The sequence below is a fragment of the Phyllostomus discolor genome, chromosome 8 (genome assembly GCF_004126475.2).
Source record: "Phyllostomus discolor isolate MPI-MPIP mPhyDis1 chromosome 8, mPhyDis1.pri.v3, whole genome shotgun sequence".
Classification (NCBI taxonomy): domain Eukaryota; kingdom Metazoa; phylum Chordata; class Mammalia; order Chiroptera; family Phyllostomidae; genus Phyllostomus; species Phyllostomus discolor.
Window position 1 is genome coordinate 75522919 of NC_040910.2, and position 17526 is coordinate 75540444.

Here is a 17526-nt window from a genome sequence, read left to right on the forward strand (position 1 = left end):
GGAAAAGGAAATCCTACCTAGGTACCTCATTGGAAGTGGGTACTTAAAGAACCTTCCTGGTGAAGTTACCTAAAACCAAACTATGGGAAAAGCAAAGACCTTCAAGTTCACCATTATTTTTTGGTTTCTTTGTGGGGTTTTGTGTTCTCCCAAAGAACCAGGCACAGCTTCTGGATATATTTGGGTTCTCACATGCAACTAAGCCTTTATGAAAAGAAACTCTAATATATGAAAATCTGGATTTACTCAAAATATAAATGGGATAAAAGTTGCTTTATAAAGGAATTTACCATAAGACTCTAAATTTATCCTGTTCCCCTGATTCATTTAGCACATTATGAAAGCGCCGGATTTTACTGAATACTTTTTTGCATTTGCTAAGACAATCATGGGTTTTCTGTAACCCATGGGTTTTCTGACAATCTGTAAACCTGGTGGATTACACTCTATTGAGCCATCTTTCCAGTCCATGGGTCAAACTCCACTTCTTATGTATGATCTTTTTATATCCTGCTGAATTCCATTGATTAAATAAGAGTTTCACATCTATGTTCAATAGCAACACTGGCCTTTTCTTTTTTCTTGTACTTCCCTTGTCAGGTTTTGGCATCAGAGTGCCATTCCAGCCTCATAAAATTGCTGGGAGTTCCTCATTCTTTGAAAGAGTCTTTATACCACAGGGACTTTCTGTTCCTTAAAGGTTTGTTAAACCTCACCTGTGAAACCTCTGGGCCTGCTTTTTTTTTGGGTTTTGTGGGAGGGTACCCTGGCTACCAATTCAGTTATTTACCGGTGAATATTTAGGTTGCCCACTCCTTATTGAGTCAATTTTGGTCATTTATATTTTTCTACAAAATTATCCATCAAATGTATTGACATACATTTGTTTTAGAATGTATGTCAATACATCAAGTTGTTTTGGAATTCACTTAGGACTCCATTTCTGTCTGTAGTTCTATCCCTTCATTGCTGTAATACCATCTGTATTTTTTGTTTTCCTTAATCAGCCCTCACTAGGGGTTTATCTCTTCATCTTTTCAAATAGATAGCTTTTGGTTTTGTTGATTGTCTCTATTTATTAATTTTGCTTTCTACTTCACTAGCTTGTTCTTGTCCTTTTTATTTCCTTTCTCCTATTTACTTAGGGTTTTTTCTGTTCTTTTCCTAACTTCTCGACCCATGTGCTTACATATTTAATCTTTCTTCTTTTTCATGAATGCATTTAAAACTACATATCTTTCTGAAAAAAAATGAAAAATTAGCCAAAGAACATATATGTGTGACCCATGGACACAGACAACGGTGTGGGGAAGGCCTGAGGAACTGGGGGGCTCAGTGGAGGTGGGCCAAAGGAGAAAAAGTGGGGACAACTGGAATAGCATAAATAATGCAATTTAAAAAAAAAAACTACACATCTTTACCATTTTTTTGCATCCCATGCATTGATAAGTAGTCTTTTCATTATCATTCAGTTCTAAATATTTTGTCAGTTCTTTTGAGATTTCCCTATTAGCCCACGAGTTATTTTAAAGGTTTTTTTTTACTCTACAAATGTATGATGTTTTTTCTTCAGTATTTTAATTTGTTGACTTAATTTAATTTTCTTTTATTCAAGGAATATAATCTGTATGATATTAATTATGTGAAGTTTACTAACTTAATATATAGACTTTTATTTTCATGTTCTACATAGGCTTGAAAAGAAGGTATGCTTTTCTTTTGCCGAGTTCAGGAACGTATGTTACAAGATCAAATTTGTTAATTGTATTGTTCAAATCTTCTATATCCTCACAATTTTTTTGTCTGCTTGGTCCATTGGTTCACGAGAGATGTTATTGAAATCCCATAATAACCGAGGATTCGTCTATTTCTTACATCCCTAAGAGTTTCTGCCATTTTAAACTCAAGACTCTGTTACTAAGTACAAGCTTGCAAGTTCAGGGCTGTTCGATCTCCTGGGTGGACTGCTCTCTTTATTGTCATGTAGGCTGAGGACTCAGAGGGGCCCTGCATCTTTCCTTACCAAGGTTATGAACAAATTCAGAAACACAAAAAAATTAAGAGTCAGGCAGTTGGAAGTGAAAATAACTCCTTTGTTATTGCCAAAGACCAAGAGAAAGCACACAAGTTAACGTGAAGATGAAATGAGTCTTCTAACTCAATTCCAGAATTAAATTACCCACCCAGGCACAGGCAGGGCTGGGCAGGGGCAAGCCTCCTGTTGTGGGGTCTGCTGAGGTGGGACCTGTAGTACTAGGGAGCAGAAGGAAGCCCTGATGGCAACACAGCTACACATGCCAAGGTCTTGCTCCCAAACTCACCTACTAGAGAGTGCAGAGACAGCCAAGGGTGTTACACAGAAGTGTTCCCTCTATGCAGCAGGAAACATCAAGAGGGGAAGGAGTGTTCCCAAGTTATAAAGGAGTGCTCCTTTTACCCCTACTAATGCTTCTTTCCTGAAATTCTATTTTGTCTGATAATAATATTGTTACACCAGCTTTCTTGGTTGGTATTTTCCCAGCATGTCTTTTTTCATTTCATCTTAAATAGTTTCACATTATTTTTCTGTAGGTATGTCTTTTACTAAGCAGAATATAGCTTTGTTTTTAGTCCTATCTGATAGGCGTATAATTTCATAGGCTACTTTAATCAATTTATACTTATTGTGATTACTAATGTACTTGGAATTATTTGTTATTTGGTGTTTTCTATTACCTTATGTTTTCTTTTTCTTTTTCCTCCAATTTCCTGCCTTCAGTTTAGTAGAGTTTTTTTTTTAAATCTTCCTTTTATCCCTCTGCTATAGATTGTATTTCTATAACTTCCAATATACATAATTATATACTTTTCCAACAAACTCTAAACTTGATTTCTCTGTCTTGAGAAGGGTGAACAATAACTACTGAACCCTTCCCTTCCCATTGTCCTTCCTACTTCTGCTTATAAATTTAGTTCAAGCATCTTTAAACACACACAAAAAATTTACTTCCTTTTTCTAGTCAGTAATTAAATTTATCAACATAGTTTACCTATTTCTTCCCACTTTTTATTGCATCTTTTCTTTGGTTTCTCTTTTTTTCTGGCTAATGCACATCCTTTAGTAATTCTTTCAGAGAGGACCTATGAGTGATATACTCCCTTCATTTTTTTGTATGCATCTGAAAACAGTTTAATTTTGTTTTTGCAAATAGTTTTTCTGGGTATAGAATTTTAGGTTAAAGGGGTTCTTTTTCTTTCTTTCTTTCTTTCTTTCTTTCTTTCTTTCTTTCTTTCTTTCTCTTTCTTTCCTTCTTCCCTTCCTTTCTTCCTTCCTTTGACATTTTGAAGATATTGTCCCATTGTCCCATGGCTGATAGTAAGTCTGGTTGTCATTACTTCATAGACAATGTCCTTATCCTTAGATAGCTTTAAAATTTCCTTTTTTATCTTTGATGCTCTAATGCTTCACTTCGATATATCTAGAAGCATTGTTTCGTTTTAAAATTCTGCTCAGCACCATAGCGTGTGCTTTTTCTTTTCAATTCTGAAACATTCTCAGCCATTTTCTCCTTGGATATTTCTTCTCCACTGGCTTCTCTATTCTTTCCTTCTGGAGCTCCTTTAAGACACACGCTGGGGCCTCTCAGTCTTTTTCATATACTTTATCACTATGTCTGTGCAGTGCTCCTGAGGAATTCTGGGAGACTACTATCTTCCAATTCACAGATTCACTCTTTGGCTCTGAACAGATTATGTTAGACCAGATTTTTACCCTGTGTATTTTTTTTTTTTTACTTCACCAACTATTTTTTTTATTTCCAATGATTCCAATTATTTCCTTTTTATACCCATATATATCCATTCTTGATTCATTTTTATTCATTCATTGTACCATAATTTAGTATCCCTTTTATAGATGCTATTCTTTATCTCTTGAGGGTCTTACATATATTTAAGTCATTTTAAAAGAGTACAATTATTTACATTTCATCAGCATTAGACCCTTCTTGTTGATGTTTTGGGCTGTCTTTCTTAATGCCAGTTTTCCCTGGATGTGTTGGGATTTTCCACCCATTTTTCTCTGTCCTCAGTGCAGGGCTCCTTGGTTCCAGTTTCCATCCAGGCTATTGGTTAGCACAGCTCTGGAGACACCATTCACATTACACCACCCGATGGCCTGGATAATCACCTGTGATAATCACCTGACCCATTGAAGCGGCCTCCTGACTCATGTTCTTACTGCCGGCTTTGCCTTCCCTCTGAGCCATCTTTCTTACTCTAGCCAGCACTCACTCCACAGTGCAAACCTGATCATGACATTCTCCTTCCAGGAGCTCTGCTATTGCTCACAGGATAAAAATCTAAGTTCCTAGACACAGTTCCTACATGATTTAGCCTTTTCTTACCTTTCCAGCCTGACCTCTCCACTTCACACACATGTGCACATACACACACACACCTGCATTCAAGCTCTTTTGAACTTCTTTCATTTCTCCCATAGCATCTGTCTTTGAGTCACCCTCACTAGCCTGTAATAGTCCATGTCCACAGAAGACGAGTAAAGACAAGGAATGAGAACACCTAATGTGTATTAGGTGTTCCCCATAGCCAGAATATTCCCCATAGAATATTCCCCATAGCCAGGTGACAAGAGTTTATTCCTCACATATCCCCATCCCTAGAGAAAGCCTGGCATATATGAGGTATTATTATGCCTTGGTGAAACAAACACTGAATGGATAAATGAATTTCCTAATATAACATTTTTGCACTTCTACAATAACTCTTTCTTGGTTATAGTAAATTATTCTGTTAGTAGACTGCTTATATTTGAGTTGCTGGAATTGGTATTTTGTTTAGAATCTTTACTTCTACATGCGTAAGGAATACTGGTCCCTATTTCTTTGTCTTTTTTTAATCCTCACCCAAGAGAGAGAAAGAGAGAGAGACACACACACACACTGATGTGAGGGAGAAACACTGTTTCGCTGCCTCCCCTATGCACGCCAGCCAGGGGTCAAACCCACAACCTAGGTATGTGCCCTGAGCAAAGATCAAACCTGCAACCACTTGGTGTAGAGGACATTGCTCCAACCAACTGAGCCACCTGGCCAGGGCTGACCCACATTTTTCTTTCTTTTTCTTTTTTCATTTCATTGGTCTAATATCTTTCATGAGAATCTTTTAAACACTGTTAAACTAATTGGGAAGCATTCCATATTTTTTTCTCTTGAACAGTTTAAACAGCATGAAATCTATTCCTTATGAGTTTAAAATAACTACCTGCAAACCATCTAGACCTAGAAACTTTTGGAGAGAGAATTCTTTGGAAACTTTCCAATTTATTACATAGTTATTGACCTCGTCAGGTTTCTAATCTTGTATGAAATTAGTATGGTTTCCTAGAAAGGCATCTGTTTTGAATAAAATTTCCAATATAATAATGTGGATTGAATATAACATCTACTAGTAATTATTCAGTCTTCTTCATATCTGTGGCTATATGCCTTTTCTAATGCCTAATTTTGTTTTGTATCATGTTTATCTATATTTGACTAGCTAGTTACCTATTTTGGTTTTTTCTCCCAAATGAATATCTTTTTCTATGCTATATATAAATCTGTAGCCTAGATTGATTTACTAAGTTTTAGGTTGGTCCAAAGGTTGTGGGTTATTGCTAAGCTGATTTATCAAGTTTTGTGTTCATTTTATTTCTAATTTATTTGTGTTGGCCTTAATCTTTGTTAATTTCTTCCTCTTGTTCTCTTCAGGTAATAATATTGATAATAATAGTAGTGACCACTGTTGACTACTATTAGCTACTATTGTACAGTAGCTACAATGTGTCGGGCTCTGGCATATACTAAGCATTCAATAATTCTAAGGTGGGTACTACCACATTCACTTTATAGACAAATAAACTGAGGCACAGAGAGACTACTAACAACACCAACCACTTGAAAATATTATTCTTTCATATTTAATAAGAAGCTATTTAAGATAATTAATTTTCTTCTAAGTACAGCAAATATGTTTGGCAAAATATCTGCTTTTTGAAGTTTATATAGATTTACTTTGTGCCTGAAAAGACTGGTTCTTAAATCTACCTACTATCAAGAATTGTTTGCAAGGTTTTTAAATATAGAAATCTGAACTAACAATCCAATTTTAAAAAGAAGCAAGGCTTATGAACAGACAGTTCACAGAAAATAAATACATGTGCTCCTTAAACATATGCCCAACATAATTCAATACAATTATTGTAAATTTAAACTACATGAAAATACCATTCTCACCTATCAGACTGGCAAAAATCCCAAGTGATTGACAAAATATTCTGTTGGAGAGGCTTTGGGAAAATAAGTACTCTGGATATGTTACTGGCAAAGTTCAAATTTATAGAGCTCCTACCAAAGGCAATTTGACATTATCTATTAAAATATGAATGCTTTCATGTTTTGACCCAGCCATCTCACTTCTGAGGTATTTTAACCCATCCAGACTGACATCTGTACATGGTTATTCATTGCAGCATTATTTGTGCTACCAAAATACTGATAGTGGCCATGAATGGGGGATCTATTAAACAAATTACTTCATAACCATGGAATGGAATACTACGCAGGAGTAAAAAGAATTAAGCCGCTCTTCACATGCCAGTATGGAAGAACTCTAGATATTGTTAAGGGAAGCAAGTTCCAAAACAATATGTTTAACAAAATGTTCTACAGAATGCTAGAAATATGGAGGAAACAGGAATATATATTATTATTTGTCTTTATGTATCTTACATATCTATATTCAAACATTATGTATGTGCATGTTTAACTTTTATTGTCTTTTAAATGGTTGGAGCTAGAAGTCTGGGTTGGTTTGTCGCTTGGCTCTGCTCCAAGATGACTCTGTGGCAACACAGCCACAGAGCCCCCGATCTCCTCACAGCCGACCTGTGTACACGCCCCACGGGCGCGGGGGCAGAGATCTCCTCACAGCCGACCTGTGTACACGCCCCACGGGCGCGGGGGCAGAGATATCCATCAGAGGATCAAAGGTTGAAGGCTAAGTACAGACAGATACAATAAAGATCTATCTACATATACATATATATAATCCATATAAATAATACTGAGATTATCTGTATCCTCTCACTCCTGTCCTCATTGATCCATAAGTGATAAGAAGTGTGATATAATCTACCACCACAATTATGTCCTGTGAATTTCTCTATATTCTAATCATTACATATACACTATATATGCATATATGCATGTATACTATATGCATGTGCATATACAATGATATGTATCATTATATACACACTGCTATAATTCACACTGTTAATGATAAAAAGCCCATCAGATACCTTCGCTGGGGACCTCACCCTTCATGACTGGACAATAGCAGCCTTTCTCACTGATTGCTTTTTCACCCTGAATTCTACTTTTCCATATTAATATTGCCAACTGTGCTTTCTTTTTGTATTTGATTGCTATAACTTTTTCTCAACACTTTTCTTTTTAAATACACTGAGCTACTTTCTTTAATAAAATATAGGCTGGTTGATTAATTGGTTGATTGATCTGGGGGGGGCAGTTTCAGGGAAGGGATGACCCAACTTAGAATTGTTACTATTTCAATAAATGAGTGAATAAAACAACTATGGGACATTTATACAATGGAATTCTACTCGGCTATAAAAAAGAAGAAAATTTTACACTTTGCTAAACAATATGGATGGACCTGGAGCACATTATGCTAAGTGAAATAAGCCACTCAGAGAAAGACAAATACCACGTGATTTCACTCACTTGTGGAATCTAATGAACAAACTGAACTAACAAGGAAAATGGGGACAGACTCATAGATGGAGGACAGATGACAGCTAGTGGGGGGTGGGGGTTAGGAGGTGGAGGAATTGAGTAAAAAGGAAAAAGGACTCATGGACGTGGACAACAGGGCAGTAACTGCTGGGGGAGAGGGGGTATAAGGGGGCTAAATGGTAATGGGAAAAAATATAATAAAAATTAAATTTAATTAATTAAATTAAGATAGAGGAAACAGAAATAATCTTTACTATTTAACGGTGTAATTTAACTCACTTATATTTTATACATCATCTATGTGTTCAGACTTCCATTATATGTATTCATTTATGATTCCTTTATATTCTATCTTTTTCTATGTGTGTGTGTTTTCTTTGTCTTTATTATTTGGAATGTTCTCGTTCTACCAATGATTTTCTATCTATAGAATACTAAATATTCATCAGAATATGTCCAGTTACTTTCCTTGACTTTGTCTGTTACTGAGTGAGTCACTTTGATCTGCAGATTTAAGTATTCAACAGCTTAAAAAAAAATCAATTATCAACATTTAATTCCTGCTCACCATCCTCCATAGTCATTATGATTTTGCTCTCATCACTTTAAAGCTGTTATGCTTTCCTTTGAATTATATTAGAGCCCCTTAAGTATGTTCTCAATAGTACTAACTAGGGTTTCCACAAAGTAGATTTTGCTCTTTACCGCCTCTAATGTCATTTAAAATTCTTTTTGGCCATTTTCTTATATTATTTTCTTAATTTCTTTAAAGATTTTATTTACTTATTCTTGAGAAAGAGGAAGGGAGGGAGGAAGAAAGAAAGGGAGAGAAACAGTGATGTGAGAGATACATGGATCACTTGCATCTCACCTGCGCCCCAACCAGGACCAGCCCGCAACCCAGGCCTGTGCCCTGACTGGGAATCGAACCAGCAGCCTTTCACTTTGTGGGATGACACTCAATCAACTGAGCCACACCAGTCACGGCTATTTCCTTAATTTAACCAGCAAATTTTTCATGTAATTCTGTTGCCTTATTTTATCTTTTGTCTTTTCTTTCATACAGGTTTTTTTTCAGAAGTTTGTTGAAAATACAAAGTTACTAGATACCTAAATTTTACTTGACTTTCTATAGTAAATCCTTTTCAAAACGATTATTTCGCTACCTTTTAAATGCTAAGCTATGCTTTTTTAGATGCAGAATCTTTTCTTTCACTGATTCTTCACTGATTTCTTCAACTTTTCTTTCACTGATTCTTGAGGTTCTTCTTCTTCTTCTTCTCCGTATTTAAATGTGAAAAGGAAGAAATCTATTTAGGCTTGTTATTTGTTTCCAAATTGTATGTCAATTTTTCTGGGCTACTCTCAATGGTACACATAGACTGTTAAAATAGTCTTCTCAGATTTTATGCTGAAGAGCTGGTTGTTGAGAGACATCAATCAAATAACCAGAAGCCTACGAGGAATGAGGAAGAAGCTCAGACAGGAGTCACTACCAGCAGGGAGTTTCACCTCTGCATAATTCCTTCTCCGTGTCTGGAAAAGCAGGGCCAGATTTTTTTATGCCTGGTTTTCACTTTGGCCTGGCCATCATTCCAAGTGCATGATGGGACTGTCCAACTTGCCGGCTGGTGTATGGCTTCTCTCTGCCATCCTATCCACGGGTTTTCTATGTGTGAGAGCCACATTTGAGCTTGCCCTTGGGCTCCCTGTGGCACTGATTTCAAACACTGTTGGCTCAAAACAACCAAAGCAATTCCATGTGGGAAGACCCTGACTATTCCAGGGTGCTCCTTCACTGCTGAAGAGCTCAGGACTCCCCCAGAATCTCCGGTCTCCTATATTCCCGTATTACACTGCTTTCTCAGGAAGGGGAACTGGAATTCAACTTTCAACATCCCTATGTTTTAGTCCTAACTGCCCCATAGAATACAAAAAAAAAATCAGTATGTTACCACGTTCCTGGCATCTTTCTCTAGTTTTCAGTCCTGATGCAGCATTTCAGACAGGATACAGTATGAGAAAAAGAGGTGACATCCTGACGTTTAACTGTCATCTGACTCAGAAACCCTACCCAACCTGGGTCAGATTTTTACTAAGAAAAAAGGTAACTCTTAACAGAGGTTCACCTAGCTCAAAATCCTGTTTGGACGTGAGGGTGCAGGTAAGGCTCCCTCAGAAAACTGGCTCCAGTGGTTTAATTGATTCTTCCTTGCCTTGCCAGGTGAACCTCAGTTAAAAAAAAATTGCTTCCTTTTTTAATTTAAAAAAATTTACTAGAAGCATTCAGAATATCGACAAAACAGCTATAAACTTTTTTGCCATTAGACTGGTATTCAGTTAACAGAACAACAATGATTTCACACAAGCTGCATCAGAGACAACTGAAGATGAAAACCACATTCTCCATGAATAACTAATCCATGCTGCGCACCAAGAGTCTGCTTTAAACCTCCACGCCAAGGTCCGGCCCCCAGACTGTGCCAGGCAAGGCTTGAGGCTCCTGAGAAGACCACCAGGATGGGGTTATCTGAATGCACATTCAGTAATGCATTAACTCTGCAAAAACAGGCACTGTACAATTTAAAAACAAATCTTACACAGCCTTAATTTCTATTTTTTTTTTCTTTAAAAGGAGAGAGGTGTACAGGGGGTTAAATGCTTTATAGACAAGAAAAAACTGCGCTGGAAGCAACTTATTCATCATCTTCTTCATATTCCTCTTCCTCCTCCTCATCTTCCTCCTCGTTCTTCTTTTTCCTGCTTATTTCAGCCTTGATGCCTGCCTCCTTTGCCGCATCAGGCTTTCCTTTGGCTCGGTCTGCAGCAACATCCTTTCCGGATTTCTCCTTCAGCACAGCCGCCTTCCCTTCATCAGGCTGCTCGCCCCTGCAGCCATGTCACCCCGTCTCTCCCAGCTGCTTCGCAGCATCACCAGGGGACAGGCCTGGGACACGGTCCTTTGACTTTTGGATGGTACTCAGAACAAAACAAGAAGGCCGAAGGCGCCCTCTTGGGTGCACCGGATCCTTGAACTGCTCCCTTGTTTCCCCTTCAGGAGGGATATTCGTCTTCATTTCTCTTTCGTAACGGGCCTTGTCCGCCTTAGCCATACATTCAGGCTTCCCTCTCTCTTCGGCAGACACGCTGCTCCCTCTCTCTGAGGACTTCTCAGGAAACTCTGAGGAGCCGACTGAAGCATCTGGGTGCTTCTTCTCGTGCTCCTCTCGGCGAGTTTGCACAGAGAAAGCGTGTGATCACATTTTGCCTCGCAGCTTCTGAAGATCTCCTCAGCCTATGTTTAATCAGTCTTCTTCCTGCCACCTGGCCCCAGGAGTCTGGGGACAAGAGGCAAGGGAAGAGGTGGCACATGCCCGGGGCCACCATGGTGCCCTGCGCCCCTCGTTCTGCAGAACTTGCCAAAGGAGAAGCTCTGCCCAACATGGGGGCTGGCTCCTCCTACGGCCGCCAGCCCAGAGCTAAATCTCTTCCTTTTTTAATAAAAAGCAAACCAAGACCAAATGGGTGCAACCAACTTCCTGGTACCACCCTACCTCTCCCATAGCAGCACTGAGTCCCGCGCTCCTCCCATAGTTATCTCAAAATTTGGGCAGGAAAAAAATGTTATGTTCTTTTCCAAATACCTTCAAGAACTTCCAATTCAATTCAACCGGTAGAGACTGGGAGCTGGAGCGGCTCACAGCACTCTGCTCAACGCCAGCACTCGGCCTTGACACTGGCTGTCCTGGCTTGTCCGCCAGCCCACTGGGGACAGGCAGAAATAATACACAGACCCTGTGCTCCCTTAGCATCCCATGCACAGCACCAAAATAATGCCTGTGACACATTACTGAAATCCTGTTTTCCTCTCCCACTAGACTGTAAGCCTGTACAGAAGAGGGCCCACGGCTCAGCCATCACTGCAGCCCAAGCACCTATCACAGTTCCTGGTGCAAAGAGGTTCTACAAGACAAGTGAGTCGAACCAAACAGAGGCCAGTTCCAGCTCCTGCCCATGAGGATGTCATCATCCAGAGACGTCCCCACCTTAGCTGTAAATCGGTGCACCTGTTGTGACCATCATTCCATCTTGGGAAACACAGATGCTTTGGGATTTATATTTCCCATCTGGACGCATGCCATAGGCAGTGTTCTGGCAAACTCTCTCCCAGGATGATCTGGCATTATGTCTTTGCATAATGAGCCATCCCTATTTTTTCTTCCCTTCTTCCTTACCACCAGAGACAGGCAGGTGAGGGTGCACGGTCTCTACAGGACCGTGAGACCTGCATCAGCCAGCTGGCATAAACACCCAGTCCCCCTGCCCAGCAGCTCCAACACTGCCCGGTCTGTTCCCCCCAGCACTCCCAAACAGGACTGGTCAGACTGGTGTTTCTGGGTGTTGGCCTCGAGGGGTGTGGCCTCCACAGCGCAGCAGCCCCACCTGAGAATAATCCGAAGGTACTCAATGCCCTCCGCCTCCTCGCACTTGATGGACAGGAGCAAGTTCCCCAAACTGCTGCCGGTACAGTAAAAGTTTAGATGATCCTGGAAATAGAAATCAGGTGTTAGCAGGAAAGAGGGGGACCTTCCAGGGACGATCCCCCCAAATCACCCCTTTCACCAGGAGTGAGAAGCCCACAGCACGCAGGAGGAGAAGGATGCCACAGTGGTGGCTGCTACAGATGAGGAGGGAGAGGCAGAAGAAGGGAGAGAGGAGGACCCCCACCCCCAAGTCCATGGGCCGTCCGTGCCAGGCACTGGGCTACGGGCCCGTTACCCACTGTCCCCTTTAACCCAGGCCAGAACTTCATGGGGGAGAGAGCACCCCACCCCCACTTCACAGATGGAGAGAACATGTTCAGGGAGGCTGAGTGACTATCCAGGGTCGCACTACTGGTAGGCGACAGATCCAGGATTCAAACCCACACCCGTCTTGACTGAAGCTCAAGTTCTTCACACAACGCACTGAGTCCACTTCCACGCTCCCAGGGAGCAGCCCACCAGTTCAGACTCTCCATGAGAATAAAATGAGGAGGAGTCTGGGCGCCTCTACCACGTGGAGCAGGGAGATCTCTGGACAGTGGGTCTCCCCCTGACTCAGGGGGCCCACCCAGACCTGCTGTATCAGGCTGGGGCCCTGGAGTCTGCATTTTAACAAGGCAGGGGGCAGTGGGGGGACTTGGGGGGGACAGGGCAGGCCCCACTCCATCTCCTTCCTGTGAGACCCAGCAAAGCTGACTTAGGATGGAGACTTCCAGAACCTGCCCTCGGGACTTCTGGAACCTGGAAGGTCTGAAGGGCAGAATGTATATGAAGAAATGTAACTGTCGCTGCTAAGCAATTGGAGGCTCACAGCACATCATCCAGTACAAGCACCAGGGGACCCGCCTGAATGCGGGCACGAGAGATTTGTACTGTTTACATGGAAACGGACACTTTGAGGTGTGAGAACATATTTTTTCCTTCCACCCTCCTTCACCCCCCAAACACCACCCATTCCATCTCCTCGGAGGACATTTGCTGGGGGCGGTCCCCTCAAGGGCCCATCACACTGTGCCTTCCAGACTTCTGCACACCTGGGAGCAGGGCCAGTCAGGCCTCCCCAGGGTGGACAGAGACCGGCAGCACGGAAAGGGAACAGAGAGGGGCAGGTGACACTGGAGAGGGACACTGGGCTCCCCACACAGACCCCCTCTGGCGGTCCTTCTCACCGGGGGCCCCGCGGCCTCACCTGCCCCAGGAAGTGCCTGCGGTAGGCCCTGGCTTCGCTCTTGCACTCCAGCTTGTAGCCGAAGGTGCTGGGGCTGAGGCCATCCTCGTCCTCCTCCTCGCACACGCTGCTGCCCAGGGAGGTCGGCGTGCCCACGTTCTCCGGGTCCTCGATCCAGTAGCCCCCGAACTGGGGCAGGACAACCAGGGGGTATGGGCCTCCCTTCCCCACAATCTGGAGGCAAAGGGAGAGTCTGCCACTGCAGCCTGCTCTCAGTCTGCAGCAGCAGAGGAGGGGCCCCAGGGCGGGGTGCCCCCACCTCTGAACCTCTCCATGGAGGGAACCCCCACAAATGAGGCCCAAGGCAATCCTGTGAAACCCTCCTATGAGCCCCACAACAGCTCCAACCTCAGCACTCCCAATGTGCACCCGGGGAAAAGCTGATGTCGCCCAGCGGCAAGGCCTCAGGCCTCAGCTCCCAGTCCCCAGGCTCTCTCCCCCATGGGGCGAGGCAGGGACCCCATCACCACCATCAGCTCCCCCAACCCTGCCCCAGAGACAGGATCAGGGGGCTCCTACCTCATCGATGCTGGGGTACGGGATATAGTCATCCTACAAGACAAACAGACATGCCGCCGTTAGTCCCGCAGTGCCCAGCAAGTGTGACCACTGTTCCCATCCGCGCCCCAGGTCCGGGGAGCAGGTGTGCTGGGGTCTGGCAGGCTGCGCTAGGGCTTTGGGAGCAGCAGCAGGAAGAACACCAGACGGATGAATGGCCCAGAGGCAGCTCCGGGCCTGGGTTTCTGGTGAGTTCGTCCCCAAACTGGCAGACCTGAGTGCGAAGCAGCCGACGGAAGATGCGGTACACAGAGGAAGGAAGATGCAGTACACAGAGGTGCTGACTTCACCCCTTGCTGACCTTCCTAGCTTCTCCCCCTAGGAGGCTCCCACACGGAGCTGGCCCTGGCCCCACCCAGCACCCGCTCCAGGTGAGGGGGCTGACCTCCAAGTGACTCACTGTGCCCCTGGGCCTCAGACATGGAACCTGAAGCTGAGAGCTGATGTTGCTGGGGCCTGGAGGAGGAGCCTGCGCCCTAAATGCCATGTGTGGTTCGCTCACAGGAGCGGAGTGGAGGAGCCAGCCCTTCGGCCTCCCCCAGGCCTCCACCCTGGCCTCCTCTGAAGCTGTGCACAGCGCCCTAGTCAACAAAGCTGCAGCCACTTAAGGGGCTCTTGGTGAAAATGGGAGTTAGATGGTGTAAGACAGGGACCCCAGCATGCTGGCCATTCCCCCACCTTCCTCTCAAAAGGCCCCCTCACCGGGCCCACCTGGCTGCCACCTCACCCACCCAGCCCACCTTGTTCTTCGGGGGTCCTGGCTTCTGCTCTTCGAGCTTGATCCCCTGCAGAAACAAGGAAAAGAGGATCCATAGAAAAGCAAGGGCCACAGAACAGAGGCCAAACAGACAGAGTTCCTTAGAAGCACGTGCCTTAGCTGGGGGTTAGTAACAATAACAGCAAGGGCTACAGGCGCTGGGCCCTTACACATCACACACCTTGTCACTCTCAGGCCTCACAGCGGCCCAGGTGAGGCAGCAGGGCAGCGGGGTGAGAGCATGGACTCAGCCAAACCACCAGGGTTCAAATCCCAACACTGTCACTTGGGACCATATGACCCTGGGCAAGTCACAAAACCCCTCTGTGGCTCAGTGTTCCCATCTGTAAAATGGGAACAATAACAGCACCTGCTATAGTGGTGAAGGTTCGATGTGGATGACATGTTACGTAAGCCCCTGGAAGAGTGACTGGTATATAGCAAAAACTGTGACTTACTACTGTCACCAGGTCGGCAGTGTTCTCATCGTGGTGCCGAAATAGCTCCCCCAGACTCTCAGAGGGTGAGGCAAGGGGCAGAATGGGAACCACATCTGTGGGGGTCAGAGCCAGCACTCCAGACCTCAGGCCACACCAGCTCCAGCCCCACCCCCAGTGGGAGGTGCCACGGGCGGCAGGCTGGTGGCCTGGGCCTGGGCCTCATTCCGCCACTGTCCTGCTATTAGTGACTCTAGAGAGCATCGTCGAGCCTTTCGTGGCCTTCACAGCTTCATTGTGAAACGAGGGCTCCAACACCCCTCCTCCCACCTGCCGGAGGTGTGGCTGCGAGGGCCGTACTCCACACGGAGCCTGGACCAAACGGGCTCCCGCAGGCATCGGGAGGACTCGGTGCTGGGGAGCAGGGCCTCCGCCTGCAGTCCCAAGGTCAGGCTCTGACTTAACTGGGTTTTGTGGGTGGAGAGGACACGGTGTTCCACAATTGTGTGTTAATTTATAAATCCCACAAGGGTATGAGATGGTGGGACAACTGGGAGAAACAGGTCCCCTCTGGGGAAGAGGGGGTCCAGGAGCAGCCGCTGCCTAATCATATAACACAGGGGCCTTGAACCTGCCACGGCACACCCCTCTGTCGTCTCCTTTGAAGCCCTCAGCACCTCTCCACGAATGAGAAAACGGAGGCCCAGGGAGGAATTTGCTCGCCTAATGTCACACAGCTAGTGAATGGCAGAGCCTGGCTCTGAAGCCAGGCCACCTGTCCCCCAAGTGCATGACCAAATCCTGCAGCACGAGGAGCAGGGCTCCTGCTCCCTGGGCGGACCTAGACCTCGGCTTCTCCGGACTTCTCTGGACTGAGTCACCCCGCAGCGCTGGTCAGGTGGGCATGGGAGGGCCCCTCCCACTGGATCCCACTGGACAGGTGCTCCCGACCCCACAGGGAGAAAGCCACCTGGGTGGGCCAGCAGACTCTGTCCAGGCAGGCAAACTGGGCGGATGGGGAAGGGGGTGATGTCAGAAGTTTGTTTTGTTTGTCCTGCATTAGTCATTCCAGCCTGGGAACAGCCTCTGGGCAGGAAAACAAACGGCCTCCGGTCCCCACCCCTCCCCCATGCCAGGGACACCGCCAGACACTGGGCCCTCTCCCCTAATTGTCTGGCACCCTTTGCAACAGGCATTGTCATCATCTCTCCTCCCCCCACCCATGAAGAAACTGAGGCTCAGAGAGGCAGAACGACTTCACCAAGGACACTCAGCTAGAGAGTGTCAGGGTCAGAACCCAGAAGGGAAGGTAACCTTGGCCTCTGTTGCTTCACAAAGACTGCGCCCTTCTTCAAATTCCTAGAGTCTAGGGCTGGGGTCAGGAGGCCTGCGCCTCAGCTTCAGCTCCGCACAGTACCAGCTCTGGTCCGGGGACGAGCACTTCCTTAACCCCAGTTTCTGGCCGCTCACTGTCAAGGCGCATGCCATGCCCGTCTCCGCAACCTGGCTGTAAGGTCCCTGAGCACCTATAGATACATGTGAAGTTAGTCTGTAGTCCATACTCTGCTGGGCACAGGGGAGGATCTTAGTGACTTGCTCACGATAGTGACACAACCACTAATATTTTCCCCTCAAACAGTCCCTCCCCTTCTGCAACTTTAGAGAGAACTGCCTCTCCAGCGAGGACCTCGCTCACAGTGGCAGCCCCCAGGAGCTCCACCTGCATCTCAGGACGGCAGTGGCCTCCCTACCTGCCTCACTTCCTAGAGCTTCCAGGCCACTCCTGTAGAAAGCATCTTCCTTCCTTGAGCCTGGAACGCCAACTTCAGGCAAAAGGCATGATATAATGACTAAGCCTTTCTGGCTCTGAGGCTACTCACTGTCATGAGCCCTTGAGTATTTAATAGCTCTGTGCCTCAGTTTCCTCACCTGTGAAATGGGGACGATGATGAGAACAACAACAACAACAATGTACCTACTTCCTGGGAGCCTTGTCAAGAAGAAACGAGATAACACCTGTCAATCTCTGACCCCAGACAAGTGTTTAAAGTACATGTGCTATTACAGGTATGTTCTTCCCACTCTTCTACCTGTATCAGTGAAACCTTCTGGTCCTCTCCCCCTACCCCCTAGGGCATCGCCAGGTCTTACCTGTGAACCCTGACCCCTTGGTGATGAGGAATTACAAAGGCCTCCAAATCCA

General features: G+C 44.9%; 1 protein-coding gene and 1 pseudogene across 8 annotated transcripts in view; both read right to left on the minus strand.

The window, feature by feature from the left end:
* RAP1GAP2 (RAP1 GTPase activating protein 2) overlaps positions 1 to 17526 on the minus strand; it is a 194402-nt gene that overhangs the window by 43096 nt on the left and 133780 nt on the right. For 6 of the 8 annotated variants that reach the window (XR_004904796.1, XM_028520082.2, XM_036033276.1 and 3 more), the window contains 4 exons: positions 14870 to 14914; positions 14091 to 14123; positions 13533 to 13745; positions 12243 to 12346 (listed from right to left, as the gene is read on the minus strand). Coding sequence is in view for 7 of the 8 variants with exons in the window: in XM_028520082.2 (XP_028375883.1) it covers positions 12243 to 12346; positions 13533 to 13745; positions 14091 to 14123; positions 14870 to 14914 (395 nt within the window). In the remaining variant the exon portion in view is untranslated. The remainder of the gene's footprint in view (positions 1 to 12242; positions 12347 to 13532; positions 13746 to 14090; positions 14124 to 14869; positions 14915 to 17526) is intronic. The other 2 variants (XM_036033275.1, XM_036033277.1) reach the window with 1 other exon arrangement.
* On the minus strand, positions 10055 to 11717 carry LOC114502504 (annotated as a pseudogene).